Here is a 25,379-nt window from a genome sequence, read left to right as displayed (position 1 = left end):
GCTGCTGACCAGTACCGGTTCATGGCCTGTTAGGAACAGGGCCGCACAGCAGGAAGTGAGAGGTGGGCGAGCGAGCGAAGCTTCATCTGCCACTCCCCATCGCTCACATTACCCCCTGAACCCGCACCCACCACCCACCGGTCCGTGGAAAAATTGTCTTCCACGAAACCGGTCCTTGGTGCCAAAAAGGTTGGGGACCGTTGCCCTAAAGTCAGGAGTTTGGACACATCAATTTCCAGATGAAATTTACTTGATAGTGTGAAGCTCTCTGAGGTTCTCAGCATTTTCTGAGATCTTCTGCTAGACTCCCACCCTGAGTGGGCCATGACCTTTGTCTGCTGTCCCATGTGCCTCTTGAGGTCCTAGAACTGAAACTCATGTTGAGCAGATAGGGAAAATGCCTTCTGGGCACTGTGGTTTCAACTTTTTTGGTTCCCACCTTCACTTAGATATTGGCCCAGTAATTCCTTACTATTCAGCATTCTGCTGCTTTTAAAAAATACTTTTTAATATTTTATCATGGAATTTTGCTTTTTTTTTCCACTGGGAAGGCAGATCCAAATACCTAGCCCACCTTATTAGTTGAAATAGGGAGCATTTCAGTTTGAATCAATAGTTGTCATAGTAAACATGAATTTTATAGTGTAACTTTCTTTGCCTAGAAGATAGATATAAACGTTTGACTTGTTTTCACTAGCAGGAAAATAAATTATTAATGCAGTGTATTCAAAGCCACTCCCTTTCCTCCACTGGTTAAGAATTCCTTCTTTGCCAATTCAGTTCCAGGACCTTTAATTTGCAGAATTGAGACAATGAATGAGGAGGAAGAATGAAAAGGCTTTGGAACATGCTTGAGTGGTTTATACTGGAAAGGGCTTAGAGTTTCTGGCAATAGAAAAAGAAAATTAAGAATGTGAGAAAGAAGAGATGAAAAGATAGTCTGTGGGACTGGTCTTGGGGTCAAGTTAAACATGTGGAGGAAGGGGGAATAGAGGCTTCCCAGGTAGCTAACCATCCTCTGAGACAGTAAGAATAAGATATAAAGAAAGATAATCTTAAGAGCTTTTACTGTGCTTTAAGAATGAAGGAGTTCTTGGGACTTCCCTGGTGGTCCAGTGGTTAAAAATCCACCTTCCAGTGCAGGGGACTCAGGCTCAATCCCTGGTCAGGGAACTAAGATTTCACATGCGACAGTGCAACTACGCCCGCGTGCCGCAGCTACAGAGCCCACACGTTCTGTAGCCTGTGCACCACAACTGTAGAGCCCTCATGCCACAACTAGAGAGAAGCCTGCGTGCCGCAACTAAGACCCGATGCAGCCAAATATAAATAAAGATATTAGAAAACTTTTTTTAAAAAAAAGAATGAAGGACCTCTTAATAACGTTTTGAGAGCTCTCAGAAGAAAATTAGATTGATTCTCTAATAATTTGTTAGATTTCAGAGTGATATTTCTTTGAATGACTCTCTCCATGGAATCTATGTTTACAGAACTGCCTAGCTTTATTCTGATTACATCATGTGCCTTACAAATGTTCATTTTTAACAACCAAATAATGTGGTATAAAATTTAAATGGCATGATTTATCTAATAATTCCAAAATTTATTGAACATTTAGAATGTTTCTAATTGTTGTTAAAATATTGGAATGAATATCTTTTTTATTAAAAAATACTTCTAGCATGAATGTTCTTTTGTCAAATCTTAACATTTTTTTGACATATTGTTTTAGATCTTTTGTTTTTAAGAAAAAGAAAATTTAATGATATGGTAGAAGGCCGATTCTTGATAAAATACTCCCAGTTCCCTCCAAGAGGTAATCAGTAATGTGAATTTGGTATTATTCCTGGGTTGAATTTATACTTTTAAAAACAGATGTGTGTGTCAAAAAACAATATGCAATATTAGTTAGCATTTAAAATTTTTCATGAATGTCATCCTATTGTATGTAAAACTTTGTTAATATCACATTTTTGAAATTTAGTCATGTTGACACATGTAACTCTAATCCATTTAGATTTTCAGATAACCAATGTAAATGGCACCTCAAATTTGCTTTAATTTGTATTTCTTTGAATTTGCACTGGAGAGACCATTTTTCCTGGATAAATATTTGCATTTCCTTTCTTGTTATAAACGGGCATTTAAAAATTTTTGAGACATCTTTATATTGGCTTAGACTTTTGTGATCTTTCAGGAAAATGGCCACTGCTACTTGAACCGAACATTTTTCAATGGCCAAATAGACACTTAATCCACACTCAAGGCCTCAGCTAGAGCAGGCAAGAAACAACTTCTTCTGGATCTTCAAAAGCAGAAACAGAGAGGTGGACACTCCAGTAGAAAAAACTACCACAAAACCACCCTGCATTGTCACTACCGTTGAGGTAAACAGAGCCACAATTTCAGTAAAATGGAATGCAGATTCAATTCATTTTAACAAAATCCACTGAGAATCCATTTTGGGCAGGAACTGTCTGTCCTAAGGCAAGGGGGAAGTAGGAGCTTACACTCTTTGGTGTATGGCAGGAGAAAGAGGAGGATGACCTAGGGAAAATAAAGACAGATGCTTTTTTCTGGTTCCTTTCCCAGCCCCATAAGATAGAAGCGTGATAGAAAGGGAAAGGGAGGAGACCAACTAGGGGCTGGCTACCTCCCCTAGCACTAGTGAAGAAGGGAGTTCCCCAGTGGTGGTAACTGGGGTCTGAGCTGTTCTGACCCACACCCAGCAGTAGTGCTGTCCTCCACAGAACTCTCAGATGACAGCAAGCTGGGAAAGCACTCCAGTTTGGGGGCCTTCCTGGAAGCTTTTTACCCACTTCGTTGAGTGTCACTGTGACATGGGATAGTGATGGTAAGGAGTATATACTGTATTTGCCATCCTGTGGACTGAGCATGGGCTATTTTTCCTACTTCACCTTTCTCCTTTGAATGCTGGACCTCTTCACTTAGTAGATCGTCCCTCTGAATGCCAGCTTGGCCTTCAACTTGGGTTTAACATTTTTATCTCTGCCTTCTCTGCCATCATCCTAAATGGTTCATAGATGAACATGTATCTACACATATTTCTAAATAATACAAAAAGCTTTCTTCTTTGTAATCTTCATATGCAATAATCCGTACTCATAAACAGGATTTTTAGTTCTCAAATAGAGATGGAGTCATTAGAAAACATTTTTAGTTGTAATAGGGGAGGACTCTAATGAATGAGGAATTTCCTAACCCCTCCCTACTACAAATTATTATAAAACAGATTACAGCCCTCCACCTCCATCACTACCACTCCTTTGGGTAAGCCACAAGTAGACCGCATGCCAGTTGTGAACCATGCCCTTAACAGGAGATTTGACGACCAAAACAGTACTGTTGGCACTGCCTACTCACTTTCCATCACTATCCAACATGCACACCTGAATGCACAGATGAATAAGGATGAAAAGAAAATGCATTTATCTTTTAAGTGGAGCTATTTGATTTTGACTCAGTTTAGAGTAAGATGGAGAATTTTGAAATAATTCTTCCCTTTTAAGTTGACACTATTAATGCATATAAGTATGTTTGTCGGCACCCTACTGACGTGTGAAAACGTGGTTGAAACAGTTTTTAAGTAAAAAAATAATGACCTACAGCGGAGAGCAATTACAAAGAAATTTTTCAACACTCAAGCCAAGTAATGGACCTTCCTCACTGGCCCTAACTTGGTGTTTAGATACATGCCAAGTACAGCACACACTCTACTTAATTTCCTTTGCTTCAACTTTCATTATAATTGTGTTTCTTTTACAAATGCAATGCCAAATTGGCCTCCTTAGATGTTGGCCTTGCAGTTTAAAGAGTTTGTATAGTTCCTAAGATAGTAAATTATCTACCACAAATATTCCAAACCATTTGGGGGGGGGGGTGAGATTTTATTTTCCATACTTTTTAGAATTATGACTTTAAAAAAAAGTTTCTGTGGTTGACAAGTAATCATTTTTCCTTAGGGTGGGCACTAGAATTTAATTGTCTCCTGGTTCCAGATATGCCCCTTTACTAAGGTGAAGTCTGGATTAGTCATTTAGCCTTTCAAGCCTCAGTTTCCTTACCTTTAAAATGCAGATGAAAATATCCACTTTGCACACCTCCCAAGGTGAGCAGGGATCAAATAAGGTCATGTAAAAGCTTAAATACATTTCTACATCCCAACCTTTGGGGAAGCCAGTTATGGCGTAATCTAGAGAAAAATATTGGTTAGCGTTCTTTCAGTTCCAAGTACTAAAAGTACAATTTAAGCAGGATTAAGGTTAACAAAAATATATTGGTTCAATATGCAAAAATGAACTGAATTTCAAATACTGGCATACCTTGTCTTATCATGCTTCACCTTATTGCACTTTGCAGATACTGCACTTTTTACAAATTGAAGGTTTGTGGCAACACTGAGTTAAACAAGGCTATTGGTGCTATTTTTCCAACAGCATTTGCTCACTTTGTGTCTCTGTGTCGTATTTCAGTAACTTGCAATATTTCAAACTTTTTCAGTATTATTATATCTGATAAGGGATTTGTATCTAAGATACATAAACACTCTTACAACTCAATAATAAAAAGGCAAATACTTCAATTTAAAAATGGGCAAAGGATCCAAGTAGATATTTCTCCTAGAAAGATATATAGTGGCCAATAAACACAAGGAAAGATGCTTGACATCATTATTCACCAGAGAAATGCAAATCAAAACCACAATGAGATATTACTTCACACACCCACTCGTATGGCTAGAATTTAAAAGTCAGATGATAATAAGTGTTGGCAAAGAAATGAGAACACTCACTGCTGATGAGAATGTAAAACAGTGTAGCCACTCTGGAAAACAGTTTGGCAGTTCCTCAAACAATTAAACAGTGTTATCATATAACCCAGCTGTTCCACTCCTAGGTATATATACTCAAAATAAATGAAAACATAAGTCTACCCCAAAACTTGCACATGAATGTTTACAGAAGCATAATGTATAATAAGCAAAATCTGATAACTCAAATATCCATCAACTGATGAGTGGGTTAACAAAATGTGGTGTATGTGTACAACGGAATATTATTTCACCATGGAAAGAAATTATACATGCCATAACATGAATTAACCTTGGAAACATTATGCTAAGTGAGAAGACACAAAATACCATATATTATATGATTCCATTTATATGAAATAATCATAATGGGCAATTCTATAGAGACAGAAAGGATTCATGGTTTCTTAGGACTGGGGAGAAGGGGCATGATAACTAAAGGGGATGGGGTTTCTTTTTGAAGTGATGAAAATATTCTAAAATTGACTCTGGTGATGGTTGCACATATCTCTCAGTGTACTAAAATCCACTGAATTACACGCTCTAAATGGGTGAATTGTATGGTATCTGAATTATGCCTCAATACAGCTGTTTAAACAAAGATAGTGGCTCACATACTGAACAGTCTAGGGTCCAGACCCACTCTCTCTCCCGTTCACAGCTCTTCCTTCCTCTGTTGGCCTTCACTTGGCGGCAGAGATGATGACCAGTGGCTCCCAGCTGGTCTTTCACCACTATGTTACCCAGTTCAGGCTGCCATAACAAAACACCATAGGCCGGGTGGCTTAAACAACAGAGATTTATTTCTCATGGTTCTGGAGGTTGGGAAGTCAAAAGAGAAACGCTTCAGCAGGATTCAGTTCAGGTAAGGACTCTCTCCCTGGCTTACAGATGGTCACTTCCTCTCTGTTTCCTCCCATGGCCTTTCCTCAGTATGTGCATGTGTTGGGGGCTGGGGGGAATGACACATTTTGGTGTCTCTTCTTCTCACAAGGACCCTAATCCTATAGGATTTGATGTCCACCTTTATGACCTCGTTTAAACTTAGTTACTTCCCTAAAGGCCCACTCTCCAAATACACTGGAAGCTAGGGCTCCATCATATGAATTTTGGGGGAGGCACAGGCATTCAGTCCACAAAAACCCCTTTTGCAAGCCCAGGTGAAAGACACACTTTTCACCCAAAGGTGCTAGTGAAACCTACAGCTGCCTGCTATTGGCCCAATTTGGACAATAAGCTTGTTTTTGTAACAATCACTTTGAGTAGCCAGGCCAGAGTCAGGTGTCTACCCCAAAAGCCAGGATGGGGTCAGCCCCTCTAAAACAAGACAAGAAAAGAAGGAAATTATAAGCGCTCATCAAAGAAAAGGGGCAAACTGAGGCCAAATAAATGCTAATGCCTACCCCACAGTGCAAGGCTACAAGTCAGAGAGTCTGCATGCCAGGCTTGGGTGGGGCAGAGGCCGTCTGTGTGACCAAGGGCAAGTCATTAAACCTCTCTATGGCCTTAGCATCCCCAGACCAGAGCACTGAAGATAAGGGGAGACAAGACGTGAAAGTCCTTAAGAATCAGAAAATCAGAACTCCCAGAACTGGAGGGTTAGGAGGAAACGTAGTGATGCTCTCACTTGACAAATTTTTAAAAATCTACTCTATAAAAGCAGATGTAAGACAGCCTGATATGAGAATCAAAATGGCTTTCACATCACTAGACTTAAGAAATCCATTTGCTAGTTGTAATAATTTTAAGCATGTCACTTCATCTCCCTTGGCCTCACTTTATGAATTAACTCATAATAATAATAATAATAATAATGTCTGTATTAATTAACTAGTTGGGGAGAATCCCTTCACAATGTTTATCAAATCATCACTGTGTACGTTTGAGATATCTTGCAATTTTAGTTGTCAATAATACATCAGTAAAACTGAAATAAAAAAAAACTCATAAAAACTATTCTTGAGATGAAATCTGCAAACGCAACACACTTTACAAATGCAGAGGCAGAAGTGACACATTCACACATAACTCACAGATGAGCCATACAGATATAAGGATATTGGAGTTGCAACATAAGGAAATTTCTCTGGAATGTGACATCTCTAAGGAGAAGAAATTGAGCAGGAAATGCTGCCTTCTTGTAAGTGGTCTCGTTAGTGCAAAGCTCTGGACTTAGGTCACAGTTTGCACCCTCGCTACATCATTTTGAGACCTTGTGCCTCTGAGAATCTTCTTCCTTGTCTATAAAATGGGGATGGCAGTGTTCACTTTGGCAGCACATATACTGAAATTGCACAGATACAGAGAAGATTAGCATGGCCCCTGTGCAAGGATGTCAGGAAAACGCCACATTTTTTTATGTATAAACAACAAGCATATATTATACAGCACAGGGAATTATAGACATTATCTTGTAATAACTTTTAATGGTGTATAATCTGTAAAAATACCAAATCACAATGCTGTACACCTGAAACTAAAATTGTAAATCAACTAAACTTCAATTTAAAAAATGGGGATGACAATTCCTACTTAAGATATTCTAAGATTAAATAATGACGTAAAATGCCTGGCATCTAGTGGGTATTCAGTTAATCGAGGTCTTAACCTCCCCTTTCCCTCATCCGCCTGACAACAGCAGCCTTGGGGTTTCCTGCGGTAATTCTACCCCAAATGCTTTCCCAGGCAGGAGTTCAGTTACTCGAAACTGGATGTTACTGAATTCCTCTGCCAGAGTCTACATTAGTGTGAGAAAACCTGGAAACTTTTTCTACTCTGAGAGAGACAGAAATGTGCTAAGAAGAAAACAAGAGTATCTCCTTTGCTCCGGAGGGCAAGACCCTGAACATCCTCCATCCTCAAAAGAGAATGCAAGTATAAACATTGAGGTCACAGACTTTACCGTCCACAGGAGCCACACGGGGGAGCCCCTGTCAGGGCAAACACGGATTCCGCGGCCCCAAGCCCTCCTCTGCGGTCGAGGCGCGCGCTGCTCAGTGAAGTGCGGTCTCCACGCGAGGGCGAGGCGAGCGCTGCCTTGTGGGGCGGGGCCTCCACGTGAGGGTAAGGCGCACGCTGCCCCGTGGGCGGGGTCTCCCCGTGAGCGCGAGGCGCGCGCTGCTCAGTGAGGTGGGGTCTCCACGTGAGGGCGAGGCGAGCGCTGCCTTGTGGGGCGGGGTTTCCACGTGACGGTAAGGCGCACGCTGCCCCGTGGGCGGGGTCTCCCCGTGAGCGCGAGGCGCGCGCTGCTCAGTGAGGTGGGGTCTCCACGTGAGGGCGAGGCGAGCGCTGCCTTGTGGGGCGGGGTTTCCACGTGAGGGCGAGATCTGTCTTGCCTCTCCTCTAAGCCGCAGAGACCTGACGAGGGTCCCCCCAGCCTGTCTTCACTCCGCTCTGACTGGCATTTGATAAAACTGAAGTCAAAATAAGGAAGTAAGATGTTTTTAAAACTATAAAAGGTGTTAAAGTTGCGTTATTTTCAAGACCCTCCCCCTCCAAATAAGTAAATGGTGAAATTTGAGAACTGTGAAAAAGAAGACCGAAGGGTACGACCTAAGTCATAATTACACTTGTACTAACTGTGAGAAGAGGGCGCAGACAAGGAGAGAGAGAGAAGGGAACGAGGAGAGGAGGGCGGGCGGGCGGAATTAATCAGGGTTTCTTCAGTTGGTCTGCACCAGAGTTGGGCGTGACCCGGGTTAAGCAGGAAAATCCCCCGCTCCATTTAGGACCTCTAAGTGGAGGATTATGTCAACCCTCAGTCTTCTGTCTCAGAAAAAGGACCTCTCAAAAGACTGGAGGTTTAACAACAAATGAGGATTTGCTTCAATTTGTGTATTTTTCGATACAAAGTTTTCTCAAAACAGCGGGCACCTGTGGGACCGAATTGTTCAATAATCCTCAAAGAACAAAAGCTACCGACAAAAGCGTTTAAAGGGCAGTTGAGATAACAGCCGGTGCCAGGACTTGGCCAAGCGGGTGACTAATTTCTTAAGCCAAGTACTTTGACACCTAACTAAACACTGGCTCCTTTTCCTCCGCGACTTGAGCATTTCACCCCCAGCCCTATCGCCCTCTGTCAGGGTGGTTTGCAGCCCCAGGGCCGCTCCTGACACGCTTTCCCCCAACTTGCTTCTCGCGCCGAGTTTGGGGGGGTCAAATCGCCTGGAATCGACCTTTTAAAAATGCCTTAAAGGAGGGCGCCCTCCCCCAGCTGCCCAGCCCCCGGTGTCCTCGGGTGTCCTCCCGCGTTCGTCTCCACTCCCTCCCCTTACACGATTCTACTCCTTCATATTTACTGAGGACCTATTATGTGCCAGGCACTGTGCTAAGTATTAGGGATACAGCCACCAATAACCACTTATTAAATGACCCCTTCTGCAAATAATGATAGCTTAGTGATTAGCTTGAAGGAAACGAAATAAATTCTTGAATTGAAATAGTAGTTGTTGCAGGTTAGGTCTCAAGAATTCAAGCATACATCATGTATATCATTACTGTGTAGTTGTTACCACTAGAGCACTAAATCAAATCACCCATTTCAGAAAGCTCCAGTCCTAATAAGGCTCCCGTGCCTGTAATTTCATTCATCCATTCTCCTGTTGTCATCAGCCTTCCTCTCTATATAATTAATTTTTTCACTAATTAATTAATTCCAAAATCCTATATTGAAACCTCCTAGCTGTTCACAACTGAGACAAGCCACTGGAGATACGAAAATGAGTATGTCAGTTAAACTAATAGGGAAATCAAATATATAACAATGCCAGTGGCCCAAGAAAAAAGATGAGAGGGCTGCAGAAGGAGTTTGGCAACAGGTGTCAGAGAAGTTTCACAGAGAAGTTGACTTTTGAGCTGTGTCATAGAGAAAGCAGGATTTTGCCAGTTGGGAAAAGTCATTAGTAACATTTACATAACATTTTCTCATTCATAAAGTATGTATTAGAGCATGGGTTTGGGAGGCAGTTGGTCCTCAGACACTTGACAAGACAAGGCATTGATGGCAGATGCTTTTTCACAATGATAAAACAAATTCGTTCAGTTTTTAAATATTTCACCACTCTCACTTAGTTCCAAAAATGTACTGATACTACAGTATCGGTGAAGAAGTTGGAATGGAGTGGAAAAGAGAAAGGATGTGAAAATCCAGGGGTAGCCCTAATAATTTGAATATGCGCCATATACTCCTAATAGTATTAATACTTCACCTATCAGTCAAGGTTAAATGGAAAACAAAATAAATTACATAGTCCATAGGGTTCATAAGATAAAAAAACCAGTTCTTTTCTTCATCACGCATTTCATTTATTCAGACATTCAGCAACATTAAGTGCCCACTATGTTGTAAGCCCTGCTTAAAGTCACTGCTCCCAGGGTGCTCCCAGAATGGTGTAAAACACAGAACAAAGCAAGTAACTCCAGTGTAGGTGGTGAGGCTATGGCAGGGGCAAGTGGGTGAGCACAGAGGGGCACAGCAGAGAGGAGGGACCCCTAATGCAGCCTGGTGGCACCAGAGAAAACTTCCCAGAGCAGTTGATTCTGAGCTTCCTCTTGAAGAGGAAGGTCAAGGACAGACCAGCCCGTGAAACTGAGATGTTCAACTGCTTGGAAGCAAAAGCTTTGTGCAGATGGTTAATCTGGCTGGAGTAGAGAGTTAAAGACACAGGACAGTGGGAGCTGAAAATGAACCTAAAGAGGTTCATTTTCAGAATGATGTAATTAATATGAGAGGCAAAGAGACAAATGAGAAACCTGTTGTAATAACGTGAACTATATGATCATTTTGGCCAATCCACAAAGTCCGGGTCTGAGTTAGAGGACTAGAAGAGAATAAAGATTTGGACTTAGTTTTAAGTGGCCTTCGTTTGGGTGTGCTGAAGAACTAGCAAAGAAACAGTGCAAAGGATACAAGTCAGTGGATGTAGCTCTGAGGTGGCCCTCTAGTTCCTCAGGAATGCACCCACCACGTTCAGGGGATATGGAGGGAGAGAGCCTTCGGGAGACAGGAGCCCAAAAGCGTGGCCCACATCAGTACCCAAGGAAGGGTCCACCTCCTCCAGGTGCGGGAATCATTCCTCTGCCCTGACTTTATAATCCAGAACTCTTTCTTACCATCACGTTAGGATTAGAGCAGGCCTGACGTAAACAGTCTCACAGTGTTGGAAATAGGAACTGATGTCATAGCTAATCTGTTGGTTGGAGAGAGGTAGAAATTTGAGTTGCTTAGGAGGAAAACATGAATAAGATTGGGTGATGGATTATCCTGAGGGGTGAGCAAGAAGATGGAGTCACTCACGGTGCCCTGAGTGGTTGAGTATTGTCTTCTTATTTCTAATTCGGAAGAGATGGGGGAGAAGGAGCTCACATCAACTGAACACTGTCCATATGTCACCTGTTTACATATTTTAACTTATTTAAATCTCACAACCCCTCTCTGAAGTGAATAGTATTATCCTCATAGTAGAGTCGAGGAGCAAGGCTTAGAGGGGCTGTGATCACAGTAAATAGCAGAGTCAGGACGGGAACCCGGGTCAGTCTCTCTGGAAAGCCATGTCTACACTTCTATTTCCTCTCACAAGAGGACCTTCCAGTATATTTATACTCAACTTCCCTGAAAAAATATGGTCTCCTGCAGTGAGCAGAAAATAATATTCCTTTCACTGTACTATACTGGTGACTTTCTTCTTCATCATTTTTTTAAGTTCAGGAGATAGCTCTTGTTTATCAGCTATTCCAGTACAACAAGTTCATCCAACAGAACATGTCAGCTCTCTGTGCAACCTGAGCTCATGTGCAGCTTTCTGCCAAGGAGCTAATGTTGTGCCATGGTTTTAGAAATAGAAGAGTATCTTTGATGTTTTGGAATACTTAAGCCTATTGGAGATAGGAGCATGACTTTTCCTTTATCTACATCCTGCTATTTGCAAGATAGTGATACCTTTTGGAAACTAACGATTATTTCCATAGATTTGTATCTTAGTGTGTACTTTTCTGGGATTAAGAGGAAAAAAACTCATATTCCTTGTGGTTTAGGAAGGGGAGAATTAAATGTAGAGCATTGCTTCTCTATTTTTGTTTCTTTAGCCATGACACCTGAGAAAATTAATGGAAGTGATAAATCCAAAAGTGTGTCTCTTCTAAGGATCAGAAACAAATCCAATTGAGAAAGGAGAAAAAAAATGTAAAAAAGAAAATGAATATATCAAGTGTATAAAGTTTGAGATTATCAAATCATGCTCGAATTGCTAGAAATTTCAATACATAGGAATAAACATTTAATGAAGGATTTTTAAAACTGACACAGCAAGAAATAGAAAACCTAAGTAAACAGTAACGGTGGAATGAAATCAGCATAATTTAAGTATTGCTTCTAAAGAAGGCTCTAGTCCCAATTGTATTGGTAAATTATTTCAGTGTTCAATAGCTAATTGTCGTGTTGGGTTCCAGACCCTGAATCTTATCTTAAACTCATGTTCTAAACAGCTCCTTTATCTTCCTCCCACATGCACACCTTTCCCCGGACTTGCTCGGCTTCCTGTTTCAATTTCACCATCTGCCCGTGGCCCAAGCCAGAAACCTCGATGTCATCCTCACCTCATCCCCTAGTCTCTCCTCCTAACCACACTACATCCTATTGCCTTTAAAAACTCTTTCTCAATATGTTTTCTGAATCTAAACTCTTTCAATTCTTCCTGCTACTCACTTGGTTCAATACCCTCCACTCCCCTGATGTCTCTCTCTCGAACTATTGTAATGACCTTCCATCTGATACCGATGCCACCGGTGCCCACTGGCTCCCTCTACTGTAGGCTGGGGGTAATGTATGTCTTCTCCAGAGAAGTTAATCCTGCACTACACTTGTTAAATCTTTTTGGGGCTTACCATTGCCTGGGCATGGTTCAAGGGTAACAGGGTGAGCTGCTGAGAATTTAGTGCAACATAGTAGGAAAAATCAAACTGCTTTCAATTTCTTTAGAAAAAGTACAGTACTCTGCCTATTTTGGTGAGGGAAGACTCTATTACCATTCTAAATGCATTTCTAAATGGCTATTGCATTTCTAGATACTGTAGGAAAAGCAGAATCTTCTGTGAACTGGAGCCTACTAACTGAGCTTTTCTAAATTTTCCCATGAGGACCATTGTCAGGGAAAGGGGAAGGGAAAGCCTGGTTCTTGTTCTGGGGTTGGGGGAGGCTGACCCCCCCAGTGTGGGCAGGGACTGGGGTGGGAGGGGGTTCTGGAGAGATACTTCCCTAAGGAGAAAGGACAAGATGGGTGTGCAAATGGGGTTGCTGCAGACTAGGGAATCAGGAATCCACTGCCAAATACCCTGTGAACAGAAACTTTGAGTCAGGGATGGCTGGGTTGGAAGACAGGGAGGGGAGTGGATATGAAGCATTTGGCTGCAGAGCTTGGAAACCTAGTAAAGCTGTCAGTGGCTTGGGTTTGGCCTGAGAGCTGTTCACCTTTGAATCAACCTCTGGAACCTGGGCAAGCCAGTACCTGGAGAAGGAACCAGCCACTGGTGTAGACCAAAGAGCTGAGGCCCTTCCCTAATTTCCTGGGCTACATAAACCCCAGACTCCAGGGCAAACCCAAAGAAGAGGGCATGGCTCCTGAAAACTAATGAGGTTATTGTAGCCATCAACATACCACCTTTTTACTACAGTTGTTGAACTACTGGGATTGAGTTGTTTTTTTCAGAAGCCATAGAGCACACTATGCAGTGACAGTCTTACCTGAAGAATCAAGTCAAGCCAAGAGAGGCAAAGGAGAGAGAAGGAAAGGTAGAGACAGAACCTTAGAGTCTCTGCTTTTACACAAACTTGAGTCCCTGAACTGAGCTGTCTTCCTGGACTTCTTTTTCTGTTAGTGTGCTTTAGGTTCTATTCCTACCACTGAAGAAGATCTAACATAAAAGGAAAACACTGAGGAATGTGGAAGGGAGGTCATTATCTGAATTCACAGCTGAGGACATGGAAATAAGTGTACCCTGTGGAAGAAACTTAACAGATAAGGCATGAGTAAAGGACAAAGACCACCATAAAGAAAGGAGGGTTATACTGAGAAGCTGCATTTGTGAAGGGGAGGAATTTCACTCAGAACAGAGATTGGCAGGAGCAATTAGGTTTTAACAAACTCTCCAGGTGATTCTGATGCACACTAAAGTTTGAGAACCACTCTTCTAGTGAGTGTTTCAATACATAATACATCTGTGCTTCCCTATCTTCAATTTTCTGAAAAACACCAACTGTGAAATTTATGTCAAGAATGCTAAACTCACAGGTGCATTGATAGTAAACAAAGGATTATCTTTACTGATGGAACAGCCATAGAGAAAGACTACCTGAAAGAGGTCATACCCCTGAGATTAGTACCACGTAGCTAATAGGAGATGCTGATTAAAATCAACAGATTTTAAAATTCAGGGAAAAAAAACAAAAAAAAAGAAACAACAAAAACAGTTAACTTCCATTCTTCACAATTCACTGTTTCCCAGAAGGAAGAATGAATGCAAGACTTTTAGCCATAAAAGCGATCTTTCACAATCCATGAACCTTTCTTGGAGTGTAACTTTCCATCCTACTACCCCCACCCCAATTCCCAAATAGTCCTTGTCATCTTTTAAATGTCTTGACTAGTAACACTTCTAGGAAACTCGAAGGAGTTTTCATGGCTTAAGCAAAAATGTTGTGTGCTTGAAATAAAAATAACCTGTGTTATATTGTTCATACAGATAAACTCTTAAAGCTCATTCCTTTTCAAATTGTGATGACCTCCTTTTAAAAATGGGTTACTTGGGACTTGATTTTAAAAGAGCAAATGCAATCATATCTTACAGTAGTAGTTGTTATATGCCTTATGTGTACTATATGTAAATCAAAAACACACTGCCTCCTTACTTTTAAAAGTTTTTACTCTGTTATTAGAGATATGAGCTGGATATGAATTTATCCTGTAAACTACTTCCCTTTTTCAGACTAAGTTAATACTTCCAGAATAAAATCTCCACAATTCTCTACCCCCAAAGCTTAATTAGCAGTATTCTAATGAAATTCTGACAAGTACTGAGTCTGGGACGTCTGTTTTTGCATTCAGTATCCATGGATCACTGATCCTATTCTGTGGATCAAACAAGTAAATTTCATTTGTAGCTGTGGGCAGAGTATCTTGCTAATTGGCATTCATATCCCAGAAAAGTGGAACAAAGGATATGTGTTAAAAAGACACCATCATTTTTGGGAATGAGTTCCTGATCTGTGAAGACAGCAGCCACAAGTAAGGCTGCAGGAGGAGACATATTCAGAAGTCTTTACATTTTCCTCTAAAACAGTAGTTTCTAACTCTTAACCTTGTCTAACACAAAATTCAGTTGTAGATTCAAGGGGAAAATGGGCTGAAGTTCTTAATGCTACCATTTAATAGCCTACCTGAAACTCCTATGCCACACGTAAAACAGGTCTATAACCATTGCCTCCAGACTCTATAAGGAGACTGAGTTCTTCAGGTATTTTAGTAGTCTACAAAAAAATGTATGTCTAACTGATTAACCCACCAATACCTTTTATGTATCTACTATCTGAACTAGCTAAAAAGTACTTTCTGATGAGTGCATCCTAGGACTTGTGCTGTCTTTACTCAAATAGTTAAACTACCATCTATTTCCTCTGATCCTACAGACATCCTGTTGATACATAAACAAAGACAGAAGTGTATCAAAGCATTTTATTCCCAGTGAAAGAACAAAAAAACCCTGCTGGCTCAAATATGTAATTACTCCTGTTTTGAAAACCACTGGATGCTCTGATGGTAAATGCCACGTTCATAGCTGCCTTTGAATTCTCTCTTAAACACCCCACACACATACACAAAGAAGTGAGCAAACTGGCCTGAACAGCAGCTTATTAGAGAATAAGCAAAAAGCAAAGATCATACAATGGACACTTATATTTGTTTCAGATCTATTAGGTAGCCTGTGGCCAATCTATACTTGTAACTGTAATTTGTATTACCTGAGCACACACTTGCTGGGCAGATAAGTATGAGTAGTTTGGAGATGACCAATCTATCCCAGCCATTAAGTTATGGATCAGGCAGCAGTGAATGTATAACGGTGACATCCCTGAAGATGAAAGATCTGTGCTCTAGGCCAACATCCTTCGTTGACATGACCTTGGGAAACTCGCTACAATGCTCCAAGCTAAATAGTAGAAGAGAGAGAAATAGCCATCCTGAACATATAACACACCTACTGTAATGTTCAAATGATAAAGTGAAAATGCTTTGTAAAACTGTAAATTAGCTTTGCCAAAAATCTTAGGAAGAAAAGAATCAGATTATACTCAGGGGCTATGAATCCATTTTAATCTTCTAGTTTCCTCATTCATAACCATGTGATTTAACCAAAAGACAAATAAAGCAGAATTAGAAAAGTTAAATCATTTCCAAAATATCAAAATGAGCTGCATCTGATATGGCTCAATCTCACTGTCAATATAACTAGTGATTATTCCAAAGGCTTAAGGATAGTGAAAAATTTCAAACAACTTTTCCAAGGCATGAATATTAAAGTAAAAGCCATTTAAAAAGCTCAGACATCCATGAAGTAAATTGTATAAATGTGGTTAAATCACAAAGTTGACATAGATTTATAAAACAGATAAAATATAAGAGTAGACATTAAATTGTTTTAATGAATCCACTTCCTTTATTGCAGTAACCTCTGTACAAAGCAGCAACTGCAATACTCAACAGTAAAACATTAGAAAACCATTTGTGTGACAGTTATAGTACAGTATTATCAAAATATTACATTTTCAAACTTAGTAGATAAACATCCACCAGAGCTCAAATCTTTAAATTATTTTTCCATAGTCTTTAAAAATATGTAATGTCAGAAAGCATAAAAAAAGAATGTAAAAGGAAACCTAAAATACAAATGAAATAATGTAACAAATAAATATTTGATTTAATTAACTGTTAATAATCACCTTAACACCACCATTCTCTAAACCCACTGAATTTTTACCTATAGAAATAATGACCTGTCATATGCCATTACATAATTATGTATTTCCAAGTTATCACCAATGATTAGAACTTAAAAAATTTTGGCATTAAAATAATCAAATTCAGCATAAATAAAATAGAGTAGAATAGCTTCAACACTAGCTAGCATCTCTAAGAATTAATTGCTGAAATTTATTAGAGCACTACAACAACCTTGAAAATTTTGACCTGGTATCTAGTGTTAAGTGAAAGTAATGCATTTTTTTTTAAAGTGAAAAGCTTCTTAACATTATTTCACAGACAATATTACCCTCCCCCATTATGCATATTTAGATATATTTTATGTACTTTATACACATATGTATGATGCATGACATTTGGTTCCTGCAGTATAGATCACAACGATGTTTTCCTGAATGAGAAAAAAAAGAAAAAAAAGTATGTGTACCTGTGCACATTTCAAGATAGCAGCACTCAGTTATGCCCTATTAACCATTTTAAAAGTTCAAACATGATATTGTTTACTGAATAATATGACATTTCTACTGTCTTTCCCTCCAAACACTACAAAACCTCCAATAAATGGTACAATGCTATGAGTTATAACATTGGAAAAAACTGTTAGAAAAACAATTACCTCATTCTCTTAACATTCTGAATTTAAAATTATTATCAGATCTCCTTTATGGTGTTAACTTAGTTCATACTCATGCAGCAAAAATATTGCACTACTGAACAACAGTAGTAATTTTATAGATTTCTATCAAGATTCATGAAAACCTACATAAACTCTTCACCAGTGAAACTTATACCAATGAACACACTGAACAGTACTTTAGATGAAATGTTCTCCATTTTCTAACTGAATGATAACTGTGTGAAGTTATATGCCCTTCAAATGATCACCTTTGTTCTCCATGAAACCTGTCTTTCAATCTGTGAACTCATGTTTACTGAAACAAAAAAATTTAATCTGATGAATCTTGATCACTTTAAAATGCAAAAAACCAGCAACGTCATTATAAATACACATATGCATCTGTGTATGCATATACATATACACACACACATACAGATATGTAGATATATTATCCCTTGAAATGTTTCTAGGAAATCCTTCCTTGAATAAAAAATGAAAAACTTCACATTAATAATTGCATATAAAGCTTTTAGTAACAGTACATAATGCACTGTCAAACGGTACTAGTAGACTATGATGTCAAAACAGACATTTCAAAAGCACAAACTGGCAGTTTTTCTTAACACAAAAGTTTTAAAGTATTAAGAATGGATTAAATTTAAACGTTCAGAATAATCTGTTCAAACCTGAGTATATTAATTAAGACTATGAACTTGACAATTGAATGAATTAAGCCTAAAAACATTTCACTAAGAAACCAGTGGTCCATTTAACCATTCAATGAAACACTAAATATTTTAATTATTTATAAAAAGGATGATACAGTGATATTCCATGTGTTTATTGAAATATTCTATTAAACAACAATGCTTTGTCTAATTTTCCTCCAGGAAAGTCTTCTAGCATTTCATAAAAGTCCCTCAGATTTGAGGAAAACTCTAAATTAGGACAGATCTTTCTTCTAATAAATACAAATGATCTTAAAGATTTTTGTCTAAAGAATGACAATATGTGATTTTTCAGCATGATATATAGAAGTACTGGATAAATCTTCAACCTTCCCTAAGGTTTCAAGAAATAATAATCAAATAAGATATAAATAACAGCCAATTAGAGGTTTAAAAAAAAAAAAAAGTCTATTTGGCCTTTTTTCTCCTAGATCTACATTTATACATATTCATGCAAACCTAAACTTGGGGTCACTTTTTGGTTCCCATTTTTTTTCTTGCATTTTCATTAACTCGCCCTAATTCTCCCCTTTAATATCTGACAGACACCTTTACAAAAGTAATAGAAAACATACAGTACTCAACACTAATTGGTCAATGGAAAAAGAAAAGCAGTGTCCATTTTATTTTAAGGTGAAAGAGACTAGAAATAAAAATAGCTGAAGGCAAAGTTTGACATTCTACAAATTTATAAAAGAGGATATAGTGATGAAATTTGGTTAATTTCAGAAGGCACCTCAAGGCTAAAGGCTTTTTGTACTCCTTTCATCAATCAAAAAATAACACACTTTTATTGCTATTCAAGTAGCAAAGGAAAACTTAACTCTCACAAGCTTCAGTCCAACAACAAGGAGTCATCATTCACTAAGATAGAGATACGGAATTGACTAAAACTGAAGTCTCCATACACATAGCAATGGAGCAACTTCTCTGTGTGCTTTCAAATTAATGAAATAGTGAAAATAAGTCAGTTTGCCATTGTGATGTTAACGTGTCATTGAAGATTTCAGTGATAGCAGTTACTTCACTAGGCACTGAAGTACCGTCTGGAGGGCTGTCCACTGTGCAGACAGAACATTTAAGAATAGAAGGTAAGGACACTCTGATGATTCCCACGGACTAGGAGAATTGGTGGTAGGTCCTTGGATAGAGCTTCTAACCATGCCATGTAGAGAGCACTAGACACAGCACCTTTTCGTGCAACTGGGAGACTCCTGGTATCAAAAAAAGAAAGGAAATTAGACAATGCATTTAAGTTGAGAAGAATAAAATGTAGTAAGAATTATAAATTAAGTCACAGTAATAGTAACTAAAAATTACTATAGTTACAGAATATTTTTGAGTGCAGGGAAATTCTGCATATAGTATAGTAACTACTATACTCATATATAATTATTCCCATTTTTTTCAAGTTTGAACAAAATATTTCTCAGAAATTTCTTAAGAATAGCAAATAAATATTTCTATAAACCCTAACACATTTGGTATCTAACATTAAACCTCAAATTTCCCCTTAGAATTCTTTTAGGAGAAAGGGACGTTTCTATCTTAATTTCGATAGTGGTAACTATACATGGACAAATGAAATTCAAACATAATTAATTGTACATATTAATATTCAGTTTCTTTTATTTCTCTCTGGACTCTCATTTCCATTTGTAGATAGTGATAGTATGTCCAGTTGCTCCACAGAGTGTCTCTCTCTAGATTTCTATGTTTTAGTGACTTCCATTACAGATACTCAATTATCATCAGCAAAATCTGAAATTTTCTGGTGTATTAAATATTTGTTGTTAATCAAAATAACAATATTTTGGCCTTACTTTATTTCATCATTTGGCATGTTCCAGAGATCTGAGCCTTCTTTACCTATATAAGGGCCCAGGCTCCAGGACTGAGAAAATTTGGGTTCAAGAAAGATCTAGCTAACCTGGTTTAGTGGAGGAAAAGCCAGAGTAAGCATAAGCATCGATATTCAATGTGAAGACAATGCGTCTAGATGTAAATTTTGTGTGTGGGAACTTGGTGGGAATTGAGATAGGAACTACTTTTTAAATTTAATCCTCCACGTAACTTGATGGAGTTATTTCTATGAAGAAGCAGCCTGGTATCGACGATTTAACTTGCAGCCCTCATACCCCACAAATGTTGATGGCTATGCTGCAGTGTTTCCAAAGCTAAGGGATTTTTTAAAAGTGGGAAAAAGGATAAAGGAAAAAATCACAGAATAAACTATTATGATAAAGAAGTACTTAGATTCATGCAAGCTTAAGGTTAATATTTTTGTTTTTCTTTCCTCCTATCTTAAATGATTTCTTCATATGCTTAAAGCAAAGTGTATTTAATAAGTTTTTTTCCTCATAACCACAAAGTCATTATGGATGATATATAGATATATACTTGGTAATAGAAATGAATCCTAATTGAATTATCATAAAATGAATACCCAAGAAAATCTTAGTATAGGCATTACTTACATGACAATGATATTAGCTCTGTTTGAATGTTCCTTTAATAATTCATTTAACCTGATCTGCCGGTATGTCTGAAATGAAACAGAACAAAGTCATTACTAGACCTTTTGAAAACTGGAATTTACCCTGGTTCATAAAGCTATTAAGTAGACAAAAAGCAACCAAAATCAATTTTGGTATAATAAAAATATCTTTTCCCGAATTTTAAAAAAAATTAATGCTTTGCACTATCCAAATATAATTACAACTTAAAGTAGATTTAGTTTACACCACTGGTTCCTCTCATAACCAAACGCAGTTCTTTTTTATTTTTAACATCTTTATTGGAGTATAATTGCTTTACAATGGTGTGTTAGTTTCTGCTTTATAACAAAGTGAATCAGTTATACATATACATATGTTCCCATATCTCTTCCCTCTTGCGTCTCCCTCCCTCCCACCCTCCCTATTCCACCCTGCTAGGTGGTCACAAAGCACCGAGCTGATCTCCCTGTGCTATGCGGCTGCTTCCCACTAGCTATCTATTTTACGTTTGGTAGTGTATATATGTCCATGCCACTCTCTCACTTTGTCACAGCTTACCCTTCCCCCCTCCCCATATCCTCAAGTCTATTCTCTAGTAGGTCTGTGTCTTTATTCCCCTCTTGCCCCTAGGTTCTTCATGAACTTTTTTTTTTTCTTAGATTCCATATATATGTGTTAGCATACGGTATTTGTTTTTCTCTTTCTGAGTTACTTCACTCTGTATGACAGACTCTAGGTCCATCCACCTCACTACAAATAACTCAATTTCGTTTCTTTTTATGGCTGAGTAATATTCCATTGTATATATGTGCCACATCTTCTTTATCCATTCATCTGTCGATGGACACTTAGGTTGCTTCCACGTCCTGGCTATTGTAAATAGAGCTGCAACGAACACTGTGGTACTTGACTCTTTCTGAACTTTGGTTTTCTCAGGGTATATGCCCAGTAGTGGGATTGCTGGGACATGTGGTAGTTCTATTTTTAGTTTTTTAAGGAACCTCCATACTGTTCTGCATAGTGGCTGTATCAATTTACATTCCCACCAACAGTGCAGGAGGATTCCCTTTTCTCCACACCCTCTCCAGTATTTATTGTTTGTAGATTTTTTTGATGATGGCCATTCTGACAGGTGTGAGGTGATACCTCATCGTAGTTTTGATTTGCATTTCTCTAATGATTAATGATGTTGAGCATCCTTTCACGTGTTTGTTGGCAATCTGTATATCTTCTTTGGAGAAATGTCTATTTAGGTCTTCTGCCCATTTTTGGATTGGGTTGTTCGTTTTTTTGATATGGAGCTGCATGAGCTGCTTGTAAATTTTGGAGATTAATCCTTTGTCAGTTGCTTCATTTGCAAATATTTTCTCCCATTCTGAGGGTTGTCTTTTGGTCTTGTTTATGGTTTCCTTTGCTGTGCAAAAGCTTTTAAGTTTCATTAGGTCCCATTTGTTTATTTTTGTTTTTATTTCCATTTCTCTAGGAGGTGGGTCAAAAGGATCTTGCTGTGATTTATGTCAAAGAGTGTTCTGCCTATGTTTTCCTCTAAGAGTTTGATAGTGTCTGGCCTTACATTTAGGTCTTTAGTCCATTTTGAGTTTATTTTTGTGTATGGTGTTAGGGAGTGTTCTAATTTCATACTTTTACATGTAGCTGTCCAGTTTTCCCAGCACCACTTATTGAAGAGGCTGTCTTTTCTCCATTGTATATTCTTGCCTCCTTTATCAAAGGTAAGGTGACCATATGTGTGTGGGTATATCTCGGGGCTTTCTATCCTGTTCCATTGATCTATATTTCTGTTTTTGTGCCAGTACCATACTGCCTTGATTACTGTAGCTTTGTAGTATAGTCTGAAGTCAGGGAGCCTGATTCCTCCAGCTCCGTTTTTCTTTCTCAAGATTGCTTTGGCTATTCGGGGTCTTTTGTGTTTCCATACAAATTGTGAAATTTTTTGTTCTAGTTCTGTGAAAAATGCCAGTGGTAGTTTGATAGGGATTGCCTTGAATCTGTAGATTGCTTTGGGTAGTAGAGTCATTTTCACAATGTTGATTCTTCCAATCCAAGAACATGGTATATCTCTCCATCTATTTGTATCATCTTTAATTTCTTTCATCAGGGTCTTATAATTTTCTGCATACAAGTCTTTTGTCTCCTTAGGTAGGTTTATTCCTAGGTATTTTACTCTTTTTGTTGCAATGGTAAATGGGAGTGTTTCCTTAATTTTACTTTCAGATTTTTCATCATTAGTGTATAGGAATGCTAGAGATTTCTGTGCATTAATTTTGTATTCTGCTACTTTACCAAATTCATTGATTAGCTCTTGTAGTTTTCTGGTAGCATCTTTAGGATTCTCTCTGTATAGTATCATGTCCTCTGCAAACAGTGACAGCTTTACTTCTTCTTTTCCAATTTGGATACCTATTATTCCTTTTTCTTCTCTGATTGCTATGGCTAAAACTTCCAAAACTATGTTGAATAATAGTGGTCAGAGTGGGCAACCTTGTCTTTTTCCTGATCTTAGTGGAAATGGTTTCAATTTTTCACCATTGAGGACGATGTTGGCTGTGGGTTTGTCATATATGGCCTTTATTATGTTGAGGAAAGTTCCCTCTATGCCTACTTTCTGGAGGGTTTTTGTCATAAATGGTGTTGAATTTTGTCAAAAACTTTTTCTGCATCTATTGAGATGATCATATGGTTTTTCTCCTTCAATTTGTTAATATGGTGTATCACATTGATTGATTTGTGTATACTGAAGAATCCTTGCATTCCTGGCATAAACCCCACTTGATCATGGTGTATGATCCTTTTAATGTCCAACTGCAGTTCTTGATACATATGTCTTAAGTATTTTTTTTAAAAAATCACATGGAAGATTAATGAAAAGGAAGCAGGAGAGAAAGAATACCTTGGTCTTATAAAGTTCAAGCTCATTATCTGTTATTCGCCATGGTTCATCTTCTTTCATTTTATCTGCAATATCTTGTTCTTTATCATCTTCATGAAGTCTGTATGGCTCAATCATTTCATCAAAAGCTACAATACTTAGAAAAACAGAATACAGATAATTAACCTTATGCTGAATTACTTAACAGTAAGATCTTAAACACTAAATTATAACTTGAAAAGTTAGTATAATTATAACTTCAGAAGTTAGTGTTTTCCAACTATTGTGCTCCCTTCCATACTCTGACTATAACAATCACTCTGGCAATTTATTTTGATAATAGCAATAATAGTTTCTCTAACTGATTAGAAATTTAGAACCATATTCATAATAAAAGAACTGCAATTTTAACTGCTAATGCAGGTTTCCTTGTATCTGCCCCTGCTCCTATACCCCAGCCCGCCAACCTAAATAAATTTCATCACATAAGCCAAAATGATCCTGTTAAATAATAAGTCTAATTGTGTTACTCCTTTACTCAAAACACTCAATTGCTTTCCCAGTTCAAGTACCACTGAAGAGAAGTAGTGTAAGAAAAGGTACTAGAACATTTTGAAGGGAGGAAAGGGCAGATATTAAACATTTAAGATGCAGAATTAAGCTGTAGGTCCAAAGATACTAAATAGGACAAAAGATAGTAGAAGAACATGAACAGCATTCTAATCCTCTATGAATGTGAAAAACTTATTTTTCAGAATCAGTCTCATACAAATCTCCTAGTACATATTGTTCTATAAGAGAAAAAAAATGTCTCCCTGACTACAACCTTACAGGGTATACCTTACTGTTTTCTACTTAAAATGAATTCTTTATACCAGCTTCATCATATATTCAACATATATCTGAGAGTAATTAAAATTATGTACAGTAATATAAATATGTATAATTATAACAACTTCCATATACCATTTCCAGGTAGAATAGTCCACGAGTCTACTTTTCTTTGACTCTTGAGAATTCTGAATGCAATTACTATAGGCAAATTCTTAGATTTTTTTTATCCCCTATTTTAGTAAAAAAACAAAATAGTGGAAAGTATTACCCAGGTGGAGTAAGGACTGAGTGGTCATAATGAACAATGGAAATTTAAAGAACCATGTGGAATTTCTGTGGCACTAATGATTTTCAAAAACTACTTGTAAATCAGTAATTGAATTCTTCTCTAAATGTTAAAAACCCTTTAGACTTACTTCAATATCTGCAATAGGCATGCCAACTATCTGCTAGATTAAAAACAAGTTGACTTCACATGTAACTAACAGCAGGCAAAATCCCCAGGTAATTAGTTTAAGTTAAATGATCTGTTAGGGTGTCTGAGTATGTCATCCATAAGAATCAGAAATTTATACAAAGCAATTAATCCAATAACTTACTTTTCTTTCTTTGGTTTAGTATTAATATCTCCTAAGACCATGATATCAGAGAAGTCTATCCGGAACTTGCTAAGCAAAGTAGCCATCCTAGAACAAAAGCAAGCATTGAGACACATGAAGGATGTATATAGAAGTATTCTTATTCTATTTAGGGCTGAATCTATATGATTTATAGGAAAAGTCTACCAGGTACTAAACAGAGTCCATCTGAATTAACTTACAAAGTAGACATCTAAATGAGTTACTGTTCATTCACAAAGTAGACATCTAAATTCTGAGTAGAAACTTGTGTTGTATTCTTTTACTTTCTCTGAATCTCTCCTTAGTATCCAATAATGAATGGACAGAGCAAGA

General features: G+C 38.1%; 1 protein-coding gene and 1 pseudogene across 1 annotated transcript in view; one reads left to right on the top strand and one right to left on the bottom strand.

The window, feature by feature from the left end:
* The first annotated feature begins 7,091 nt into the window (after positions 1-7,091).
* LOC132364174 (U6 spliceosomal RNA) lies at positions 7,092-7,189 on the top strand (annotated as a pseudogene).
* Positions 7,190-16,521: 9,332 nt separating this feature from the next.
* Positions 16,522-25,379, bottom strand: part of SLC12A2 (solute carrier family 12 member 2) — a 109,965-nt gene continuing 101,107 nt past the window's right edge. The window contains exons 24-27 of the mRNA XM_059916998.1: positions 25,026-25,112; positions 23,614-23,749; positions 20,685-20,752; positions 16,522-19,421 (exon numbers count right to left, since the gene is read on the bottom strand). Coding sequence (XP_059772981.1) covers positions 19,286-19,421; positions 20,685-20,752; positions 23,614-23,749; positions 25,026-25,112 — 427 coding nt within the window. The 3' untranslated portion in view covers positions 16,522-19,285. The remainder of the gene's footprint in view (positions 19,422-20,684; positions 20,753-23,613; positions 23,750-25,025; positions 25,113-25,379) is intronic.

This window comes from Balaenoptera ricei, chromosome 3, assembly GCF_028023285.1.
Source record: "Balaenoptera ricei isolate mBalRic1 chromosome 3, mBalRic1.hap2, whole genome shotgun sequence".
Lineage (NCBI taxonomy): Eukaryota > Metazoa > Chordata > Mammalia > Artiodactyla > Balaenopteridae > Balaenoptera > Balaenoptera ricei.
Note: the sequence above shows the minus strand (reverse complement) of the source record. Positions and strands in the feature narration are given on the sequence as shown.